Source organism: Typopeltis vanoorti, chromosome 21 (genome assembly GCF_054136105.1).
Source record: "Typopeltis vanoorti isolate ZY-2024b chromosome 21, IOZ_Tvanoo_1.0, whole genome shotgun sequence".
In the NCBI taxonomy this organism is placed as follows: Eukaryota; Metazoa; Arthropoda; class Arachnida; order Uropygi; family Thelyphonidae; genus Typopeltis; species Typopeltis vanoorti.
The window spans coordinates 38,019,559-38,031,595 of NC_143569.1; the positions used below are offsets into that span (position 1 = coordinate 38,019,559).

Genomic DNA, 12,037 nt, shown 5'->3' on the forward strand with positions numbered 1-12,037 from the left:
ACCCAATAAAAAAAAAATTGGAATTTAAAACAATATCATACCAAAATGTTGTCAGCTAAATACAACAGATTCCAGTGAACTATTGAAAGGTTGCAACTCTAATGCTGGATGAAATGCTGATATAATGGAAATAACCGATAGTACCACTAGAGAAAAAACATGTTTACACCAAAATTATGAATAGGTCACTATAAAAAGGAACAAACTGTGATTGCTTTGGCAGAAAAATCATCAATGTCTTGAAAAGGAATATGGCATTTCAATAAGAGAGAGAATGTAGAACATATGATAGTAAAGACTTTTTCTCCAATTATGATAAGAAAAGTAGAAAATAATAGAAACAGGTAGTCACTGAAAAATGTCAAATTTAAATAATCATCATCACTATATTACTAAAAAATCTGTAATCAATATCAGCATCTAGAATGGCTGAGTTGGGGAATAAACAAACAAAACCAGTAACATGTTCTATGTAATGTGCGCTTGAGTTCTACAGTTAATTTTTCTAAAATGTGTGAGTGAAAAACAGATTTTTTTTCAATTGACTGAAACTACTTACTTAGGCAAAAGAATGACCAACTCACGAAATATGTATGGTATATAGCTATATTTATTATTGAAATGGATTATGTTGTAACCTACTCCAATAAGATATCTTAAACATAACATTTTTCGCATTTGAGTCTAGATGTACAGTATGATAGATTAGAGATTTGATAGATAATATATGACAGATGTGATGATAGCTACCATCTACCATACTAAAATAAAAAATTAGCATCCTTATCTGCTCCCCAAAGACCAGTTCAAGTCCCTAGACCTGGCAAATGTTTACCAGGTTCCTTGTAGCTGTAAACTATCCTACTATCAGGACAGCCAACATCAGAATAGCTGAACATAAGGACTATATCCATTTCCACCACTACAGTCACTCAAAACTTGCAGACCATGCTTTGGACACCCACTATAGGATATACTGAAAGAATACAACTCTACTCCATTGCAGCAAATATAAATATAAAAGCTTTTCTTGGATCTGTTTTTGCATTAAGAAACTAACCTAGCCTCAAAAAATCTGGTTGTATGAAACTACCTCAAATTTGGGATGCTCTCACCCTCAGTCAAGGACACCCAATTGGTCCACTGAGGGGGGGGGTTACTATTTAGGACCTTAGGCTTATTCTCTGTTGACATGTAGTGCCTGCATGCACATATCATATATTTTGTTCCCTGATTATGGAAATTTGACTTTGCTGAAATAATGGAAGTATTAATTGAATTTATTTCAGTTGATATATTAGACTAAGTTGCAATTTAAAAAAAAAAAAATACAGTTACGTTATCTACTGTCTGTCTATCAAATCTCTCAGCTATCATATTATCTATCAAATTTCTAATTCTTGTATATAAACTTATATGTTGGTTACACATGACTAAATTTTTCAGGAAATGATAATGTATACTAAAATATTAATTAAAAATCTTTAATCAATACCTTCCAATATTTTGGCAATATTACATTGCCATGTTCTGGGAACATAAAACTATGATATGTGCATGCACGCACTAACAACGAGTAAATGAGGCTGAAGAAAGCAACTGATGTTGGTCCTAGAGTCCTAAAGGTGCTCCCTAGAGGGATAAACTGGTTTGTCTTGGCTGTTAGGCTGATGTTCTAAGGATGCAAGCTTCCCAAATTTGGGGCAGTCTCATGCACCCAAATTTGTTGAGATTTGGGAAGTTTTTTAGAGCTGAGGGTGATTCTAGGAACAATCTTTCCTATTTATTATTTTCACGGCTATTTTTGCCTGTTTTCGTTTAGGAGTGTCTCCCTTAATTTAAAAACATTGGCTTTTTTACTCAAGAATTCTTAGGGCATTATAGGTGTATTTTAAAGATAAATATATGCAGATTAGTAGAGGAAGAAATTTTGCACATACCTTGTTTGGATGTTAGGTTGTCTTCGTTCTGCATACTTCTGCTGTTAGGCTGTTAAAAGGGGAGGGGGGTTAAGGCAAGTGGGAAATTAATTAGAAAACCTGGGTTTTTTTAAAAATAATATATGTACACATATATATATTATTATATTTAAGGGCGCATCTTTGGGGAAAGGGAAGGGTTTATGGGGAACATGGGCGGGGAGAGCGTTAACAAGTGTGAGCCATTTCGATCGTGCTATCGTCATCGGAACATTTGAAGATAAGTATAAAATAAGGGACACATCTAAACGAAAACAGGCAAAAATAGCCGTGAAAATAATAGTTTTTAAGAGGAGTAACAAGGGAATTTTCCGAGAAATAATACCTATATTTCCAATTTATATTTGTTACAATGCTATGTAGTAAAGCCGCTTTACTACACTGTAGCAAATATAAATAGGAAAGATAGTTCCTGGAATCAGCCTCAGCTCTAAAAAACTTCCTAAATCTCAACAAATTTGGGATTTAGGAACATGAGACCGCCCCAAATTTGGGAAGCTTGCATCCTTAGAACATCAGCCAAGACAACCCAATTTAGCCTGCTAGGGAGGAGCACCTTTAGGACTCTAGCACCAACGCCAGTTGTCTTCTTCAGCCTCATTTATTCGTTGTTAGTGCCTGCATGCACATATCATAGTTTTATGTTCCCAGAAGGTGGCAATGTGACATTGCCGAAATAATGGAAGGAATTCATTCAAGTTTTTTAATTAATATTTTAGTATATGCTAAAATATCATTTCCTGAAAAATTTAAAGTCATATTGAATCTCTTATCTATCATCATCATCAAATTACTGATATATACCCTCAAGGGAGTGTACAGGATATGACAGTGCTACATGAAAAATTTACATCATTACTAACTTCCTATCTACAGTTTTCCTCCAAATCAGTCTGTTACCTGTCAAGACTCCAATATTATCAGGTCATATATTTCTGTCTTCTAAGGTACTTTTTACTGTATCAATCCATCAATATCTTTGTCTTCTCTCTAATCTCTTTGCCTATATCTCTAATCTATTGTACTATATATTAAGCACTCTAATGTAAAAAATCTTATATTTAAAATATCTTATTGGGGTGGGTTATCTTGTTCACATCAAAATTTTCTCAATTTTTGCACTATATAGTTATAAATCATACAACATTCATATGAGAACTTTCGCCATCACATGTTCTCAAATATGTACCATCAAATTTCTAATTCTTGTAGATAAACTTATACACTGGTTACACATGACTTTAAATCTTCCAGGAAATGACAATGTATACTAAAATATTAATTAAAAAACTCTAATCAATACCTTCCAATGTTTTGGCAATGTTTGGCAAATAATCAGTAGCAACAAAAATACGTTGTTTGGAATACTGCATTCCAGTTGAAAATAACTGCTTTAGAAATCAAATACTCAGCTGCAAACAGTTCGGTGAACAAATATAATTAATACTGCATGAAATTCATTTTGTCTGAGCTATGTAGATTTTGTTCCCAAAATTCCAAAATTACACAAGACAAAAAATAAAAAGAACTCTTGACACCTTGATGATTTTTTTTCCCTCTCCTTTTTGAATATATATAGGTTTGCTTCTAGGAAAATTAATGAATTGAACCCATAAAATCCTATGAAAGCTGACATGAAAATTTTCTCTTAGTTTAAGTACAGTTGCTAATTATGCTTGTTTGGCTACTTGCATATGGAAATATGACATCTGCATTACTTCAATCTTGGTATCACCTCTAGGTTTGACTCCCACTGATGAGACCTCAATAAAGGTCGAAACCAGTCTGGATAGTGACTCTTCCCATAATGCATTATGGGATATGTACTGTAAGGATACGAGCTTTGCATTATGGGATACTAAGGCAAGTGATGTGAGGTCATTAGCCTCTATATATATATATATGAGTTGCCCAGTTGTGAAGTTACTTCACATGCAAACTTTCTTTGCTTACACTTGGATAAAGGATTAAACCAAGAATATAATTTCTTGGCATCTTTAATTTATAGTTGCTCATTATAAAAACTCATACAGGCCAGAGGAAAATAGTTTTTTAGCAGACAGTTTTGTTACATCAGTATCGTGCCTATGGGGCTTTGGTCAAAACTTTTTGATAGTATGATATAGTGAGTGAGTTTGAGTTAATAACCTAGCTTGAGCAAGTCTGTTATAGTGAGCAAGATGGTGTTTACTATAGTGAAATTTAACTGCACATAAAAATTTTCTAGAACCAAAATTCTAAGAAAACTGATGGTTTTAGCACAATAATTTACTGTACTAATTTACCATAAGGCATTGGAAGTAAATGTCAAAACTTACTCTCATAAAAATTTTGCATTATAGTATATATATATATTTTTTGATAATAAAGTAAACCAGTAATAGGAAATGAAAATATATCCTGATGTTAGAGATGCAATCTGGATGGCTCAGTGGATCTCTACTTTGCAACCTATACACTTTAGGTTCCAATTCCATTGTGAATGCATATATACTTATGAACACCTTTGGTTATCTCTAGTATGCACACAAGTGCAGGGTTTCTGGCTTATCTAACCCTAAGCACATCAGTGCAATGTGCTATGGGATAAACCCAACTTACAGGATATAAGCAGGCCTGGTTAGTCAAGCAGACATAGTCACTTTTGAAATCTGCAGTTGTAAGTTGAGTGCCTCTGCATGATAGATGATTTTCAATGCCCAGTGCAAGGCCCATTCTTATTAAATGTCTGAAAAAATACCATGTTTGGTTTTATAGTGAGGTTCTTTGCTATAGGTTCACAATCTTTCGTGGGTTGAATTGTCATAAAAATAAATAAAATACTGCACATGCTGTCCTGGTTAATTGATTAGCATATCTGCTTTCTGATAATAAGCAGGCTGAGGGTATGGACATTTGTGATTTCTTTAGATGGAAGATGAATTTGATGGCTGGTCTGAGACCACCACCCTGCTTATTAGAGGCTTGAAAAAGTTCCATGTTTAGTCTCTAAAGAGTTTCCCAGATTAGGGAAAATATAAATAAAAATAAAAAAATTAATAAAAAAAAACTTAGCCCTTTCTCCTGGTAATTGAATGGATTATAGATTTACGACCTTTCATGGGTAGCCAGTTGAATAAATTTATATGGAATTAGAAATTAGCCAAAACATCAAGCTAGCAGTATACAAGACCATGTTCAAACCATGATCCATATAGAAATAAAGCACTTGATTAAAGATTAGAGACCACAGATATGAGGGTTCTGAGAAAAATTAGGGGAGTGAACCGATGGAATCAATGGTAGAATCATTAAAAATGAAGATATCAGGAAGGAACTTGACATCATTCAAGAATGTGTGAGCAGAGCTAATCTAAGGTGGTATTGGCCACTTAAATAGAATGAATAGGGAAAGGTTAGCAAAACAGGTGTTTGATGCCAAGATGGCAGGAAAGAGATTCAGAAGGAAGACCAAGGTCTAGGTGGATTGATTCAGTCAGAACTGTCTTAGAAAACGAAATGTTAGATATAACAATATCAGAGGTGCTTACAAGTAATAGATTAATTTGGAGGAAAATTGTGAATAGGAGATTAATAATAATGTAAGCTTGATCATATAGTGATGTCATAGTAACCTGAACATCCCTTGGAAGTATATATCAGGAAATTGGTGATGATGATATATATATATATCATGACTATATTTTTATTTTTTTTCTTACTATCATAGTATTATTTAATTTGCTGTCAATATATGCATATTTCAATACTATTTTATTTCTTTTTTCGCCATTAAAACTTTGTACTCATCTGAAGTCATCTCATAGCCATAATTTCTTATATAGATAATTTTCTCTTTCTTGTGGAAAGTGAAATGATAGAGATGTTTTAGTGATGGTACACAGATAACTATGCTTTACAAGAGCAACAAATTGTGCAGCACCAATTCCTTGTTTTGTCATGACTGTATTTTTTTAAATATATATATATATATATAATCATTTTGCTTACTCTCTTTTAAATGTGGTATCAAAAGGAAAATGGTTGGCTTTTGAATATTCTTTCTATCTTCTGAAGAAAATGTTAAACATTCTGAGTATCATTTTCACATTACAGTTTGAGAGAGAAAACAAATTTACACCAAATGTGGCAAAACATCAAGCAGGTACTCTAGCCTACAACAACCAAACAGAAAAATGTTTGTCTACATGCAGTTTATAACTTACAAACAGATATGGAATTCTGCTCCATTTTATTTTTAGTTCAGATCACATCCTGTCAACTGTAAGCACAGTGCATTCAAAGCACTGCATGAACATATCTCTCAGCTGCAATTCATTAAGCAGTGTCATTTCACATCATAGCTACATAATAAAAGCATCCAATATGTGTATCTCACTTGTTAATACTGAGGAGACTAATAAATATGCATGCCTTTGGTGAAACAGATCCTGTTCTGGATTCTTTATTATCACTCCGTTTATTCCTTACTTTGTGTCGTAAATCCTTTTCATCTATACCCCTAAAATAAAATAAAATAAAATGAGACAAATATTCAAAATACATTTTATATTAAAAATATTTAAATTCTCATGCATCTGTAATTTTTTTAAACTTTATGATTCATAAAAATGACAAAAGAAGCAACCATATCTGTCTGACATAGATTAGGTTATGCTAAATCAGACAAAAAGAAAAACATATGAAGCTAAAAACATACCTTACAGATATTACAGTGTACCTATTGTGTGTGTGATGGGGGGGGGTGAATAAGGGTCAAAGCTGGATAATGAAAAGGAGGCCTACACATATATAGCCTCTGATGAAATGTGGAGATTCCAACCAGGGATTTCGATTAATATCCAATATTATTATATCGAAATGTAATATTGGATACTGTAGTACACACTGTGAACTGGCAGCAATCTGGATACTGAACAAACAAGGATGAGCTGGCAATCTAGGATTTAAACATCAAAATTATATTCTGTTTTGGCTTAAACCAAAAGATGATGGTACAACACAATGCAGTATCATGCAGAATGTTGCCTGGTTATAAAAAGGTTCCCCACTGTTTCTGTCGTGTAAGGATTAACAGTGAGAAGTCAGCTAATGGAATAAACTCAAACTCAACATTAGCAAAATTCAAGATAGGCACCATCAAAGTAAGAATCAATGGAAAAAAAATAAGACTGGCAGAAGAATTAGAAAATTATTTAGGGAAGGTTGAAAAGTTCTGATTAACACCTTGAACAAAAATGATATTACGGCAAATGATATAACCACAAGAAAGAACATGTCTGACATGTCTTAAACAGATTTTAGACATGTCAGACGTTTTGAAGACAAAGCCACAGAGGTGTTGGGAGTCATCAAGTTTTTCGTGCTGCAAGAAAACTTCTTAAATGAGATTCACCAAACTTTGTGAGACTTTAGGGGACTGTGCTCCAGCATATCTAACAGTTGCCAGATGGATGGCCAAGTTTAAAAACTGGACAGGAAGACCTTCCACAGCAATCACACCTGAAAACATCAATGCGATTCATGCCATGAACCTTGAAAATAGACGAATACCAGCCAAAAACATTGCAAAAACTCTGGGAATATCCAGGGAATGAGTTGTGGTCATTATCCTCCAACATCTGGACATGCAGAAGCTCTCAGTGAAGTAGGTCCCCAAATGTTTGAATGCCAACCAAAAGAGAGAAATTGTCCTGTCATCTCAAGGGATTTGGGGTCATTTTGAAAAATCAAGTGCAAATATTTTGGCTCATATTGTGACCGTTGATGAAACATGGTTTCATCACTATGACCCAGAGACCAACAACAGTCAATGGAGTGGAGACACAAAGGTTCTCTATGGCCAAAGAAGATCTGAACCCAAAAGTCAGCATGGAAGGTTGTTACCATGGTCTTTTGGGACCATGGTAACAACCTTCCAAAAGTGAGGATTTTCTCAACCCCTCAGTAGCAGCACTAGCCTCAGCAAAAGTACTTCTTAAATAATATGCCTTAAAGGCAGCTTATAACATACTGATCCATGGGTTGCAGGGGGTGAGGTGATATCCAGTGAATGCATTAATGGGATGGCTATTCTAAGTAAGAGTGTTTGTAAGTTGAGGAGTGACTGCTCCTATTTTGAAATTTCCTATTTCAAAACAGGAGATTTGAAATAGGAAATGATCATTATTAATTTCTGAGCAGGAAAAAAGAATTTTACGATGAAAAGAAATACAGGGAAACGGATAATTCCCATGTTAGGTTCCATGCTAATAAACTTATGCTTGTCTGAGACCATTAAAAATTGTGACTTTTTTTTTTTTTTTTTTTGTAAGGTTATTTTGGTTTTTATTTGATTGTTTAAAATTTTTTTGGGGTATGTATTACTGAATGTTGTTCTTAAGAACAGTATTGGAATAATTTCTTTGTTGTGAATTAAATTTGAGCCCATAAAGAAAAACTAACAGAAAATTAGAACTGCTGTTGCTGCAGAGTTTCTCATTTCCACAAATAGGACAACTCGTCTCCAAGCATCAATAATGTAAATAAGATAGTACAAATAAGAATAGGGTACCGGCATATTGGAAAGCAAATAAAAAAGCTTGAGTAACTGCCAACTTACTTAAAGAATGGTTTCTAAATTATCACTTATTACTATTTTTAATTTTTAAAAAATTCTAATAGTTATGAAAATACAGTGGTGAATTTTTAGTAGCTATTGAAAGGTGATCCCATCCACTTTTTTGTAATAGTTATTAGTCCGCACTACACAAGATTTTATAGGAACCTAACTGCCATGTTACATGATGGTTGGCTGTATATACACAAGAGTTGAAAAAAATCAAAGTCAAGCAGCTTTAAGAAGTGAACTGTACTCAAATATACAAGGAACTTGGTAGACATGAGAGGAGAGCCAGAGGAGACTGTTTATCTTTGGAAGATAGAAACCATGCTGATTCTGGAAATGGGTTCTGAGATGCCAAAAATGTACAGGCCTGGAACTTCACATACTGTTTCCTTGTTATATTAGTAACAGTAAATCTGAGAAATCTGGCTTGGCATAGCATGAAACCGATACCAACCACAGATCCTACGGTTTGAAACATGCTTCATTAATGTCAGTATAAACAACAACAGTACGAGGATGGTCTGAAAAGTTCTCAGCATTAACAATGAAAAAACGAATTTATAATTTCAAAATTATTATTTTTCAACATAATCTCCCTTAAGACTAATACAATTATTCCAGTGATGCTCCAGCACCATTATTCTGTAGCTGTAGTGGTTCTCAGTAAGATCTGCAAAATACCCCTCTACAGCTGCAATCACTTCCTGATTCGAAGATAAACGCTGACCAGCGAGGAAGAATTTTAATTTTGGGAAGAGATAGAAGTCAGAGGGAGCCAAATCTGGGGTATAGGATGGATGTTCCAACAATTCATAGTGCTTTAATTTTCCTATTGCCAAAATTTGTGGGCAGGTGCATTGTCCTGATGAAAGATGATTTTTTTCCCTGCACACTGGGTCTTTTCTCACTAATTTTTTCATCTAGTCTGGTTAAAAGATCAGAATAATATTCCCCAGTTACTGTTTTAACCTTTTCAAGATAATTAATAAACTTAGCATCCCAAAACACTGATGCCATGACCTTTCTTGCTGATGAAACCGACTTTGTCTTCTTTGGCATTGAACAACCGGCTTCTGTCCACTGTTTTGACTACTGTTTCGATTCTGGTGTGTAATGGTGAATCCAAGTCTCATCCATAGTAATAAATCGATGCACAAAATCAGTTTTATTCTTGTTAAAATGCTCCAAACACTGTTCAGAGATTTTCATGCGAGAGGGGTTTTTGATCTGCTGTGAGCAAGCGCAGCACCTATGTTGTGCAAAGCTTTTTCCTTTTCAATTCTTCATGCAAAATATACCTTACACATTCTTTTGAAATGCCTATAGTCTCAGTAATTTCATGCACTTGGACTTGCCGGTCATCCAATACCATATCGTGCACTTGATCAATGGTTTCTAGTGTCGTTACACTTTTTGGCCATTACAGCCCATTTCCTAATTGTCGAAAACGAAGAAGAGCGCCCATAAACTTTTATGAACTTCAAATGAATTTCTGTTTGCATTAAACCATTTTTTGGAAAGAATTTTATAATCGCAAGGTACTCAATTTTATCCATTTCAAGAGATACAGACAACACTTTTGCTTCGGACAACTGTATAAAACACAGTACTTGATAGAATGACTTGCAATTTCTCATGGATGCTTATGACATATGTACCATCCTAGGAAAAAAAAAATATTGCTGATAGTGTTGCCATCTATGGTCAAGGCTGAGAACTTTTCAGACCACACTCATAAATTTGAACATCTGTTTCTGCCTCTCTCTATCTAAGAAATCGAAAAGTCTTATTATTCTAATCACACATAAATAATTTTTTTTTAAAAAAAATAGCTAATGAATAATAAATATTGCAATATTCCCTCAGATATACCATTGCATTGTTTTCGTATAACATCAGGTGGCTATCACTTTTCTGCAATGTAACTCCTGTAATTAACTATTGTCGCCACTGATGATGGCCTGTAATATTCAATCTGAAATACGTGGCCTTAAACAAGTAGTATTACTTATTCTTTGTGTTAATTAGAAGAAACCTCCTGTGGCATAAGTATCTCGTAAACAACATTTCAGACAAAGGTACATATAAGATGCTAAGAGAGAAGCTCTTCAATGCACTGCAATTACATAGTGTTTATTTATTCGTGTGGAGTTCCTCCCATTCCTCGACAGCCCCCTAGGACTGGTTGAGCCTTCTTAATGAGGGATTAAGTATGTATTTTTGACTGTAGCCTGTGTGTTCATGGGGCCGGTTTGTGGGATGAAAAACCACAGATAAACTGGGGGGGGGGGGGGAGAGAAACCCTGCTGTCCATGCCCAAGCCCGGCTAACTTGGCAATGGCTGAGAAAGTTCCTTAAGCTCCTCACGTAGTTGGCAGAAATCGAACCTAGGACACTCATTCCCCAGGCATATGGTTGCAAAGAGCATAGCTGCCAGGCTAACCGTGTGGGAAATTACATAGTGTAAATGATATTATAAAAGGCAATATGCACAGTCTAAACTGTAAGTATATACGGCAAGAAGTGAAAGAGATACAAGATAGTTTGATGTAAAATCTAGTGTGAGCTAAGAGTTCACACCATTTCTACTGTGCTATAGGAAGGAAAAAGGGATTAAACCTGATATCAAAATTGGAGATGTTATTCTCAGTTCTTTGCTTTATGCAGAAGATGTTATACTATTAAATAAATCCAACAAGTCTGCAGGATTCCATTAACTAAACTAAATAACTGCTAAAAAATTTAGCATGAAAATTAGCAAAAAAACAGATAAAGATCATCAAGAAATAGGCAAGAATACTAAAAACATCAGCTAACTTCTGAATAGAGAATTCAGCTATTTAGGCACATGAAGAGTAAATTAATTATGGAAATAGACAATAGAATATGCAAAACTAGTATTAGGTGGGGAGTCAAGTGAATAAACTTGACTCCCCACCACTTGTTATGGAATAAGAGAGAGAAATTAGTTAATACAACTAATTGTATACAAAAAATTGTTCAAACTAATTTCAACTCATTGATCTGAGAACTGGGCTAGAAATATAACAGTTTATCCAAGATATGAAACTTCAATGAGACCAAAGATATGAAAGTTCTGAGAAAAAAGTAGAAAAAAATGAATAAACAGATGCACTAATGGCAGAATTATACTATAAATTAAGACAATAGAAAGGAACTCGACACTGTTAGCAATGAGAAATGTGTAAGCAGCGCTAATCTCAGGTGGTATGATTATGTGAAAAGAAAGGTTAGCAAAATAGGTATTTCATAGCATTATACCAAGAAGAAAAGACCCAGAGGACGATCAAAATATAAAATCAGATAATAGAGTCCTAACAGATTAATATGGAGGAAAACTGGTCGATGAGAAGTTAGTAATGGTGTAGATTTTGTATGTAGTGCTACTGCTATCACAATCTCCTATACATTCCTCACCTTACTTATCAGG

General features: G+C 34.3%; 1 protein-coding gene across 1 annotated transcript in view; it reads right to left on the reverse strand.

Moving 5' to 3' along the window:
* LOC150094747 (uncharacterized) overlaps positions 1-12,037 on the reverse strand; it is a 437,902-nt gene that overhangs the window by 366,285 nt on the left and 59,580 nt on the right. Inside the window, exon 4 of the mRNA XM_090410976.1 lies at positions 6,393-6,480. Coding sequence (XP_090267102.1) covers positions 6,393-6,480 — 88 coding nt within the window. The remainder of the gene's footprint in view (positions 1-6,392; positions 6,481-12,037) is intronic.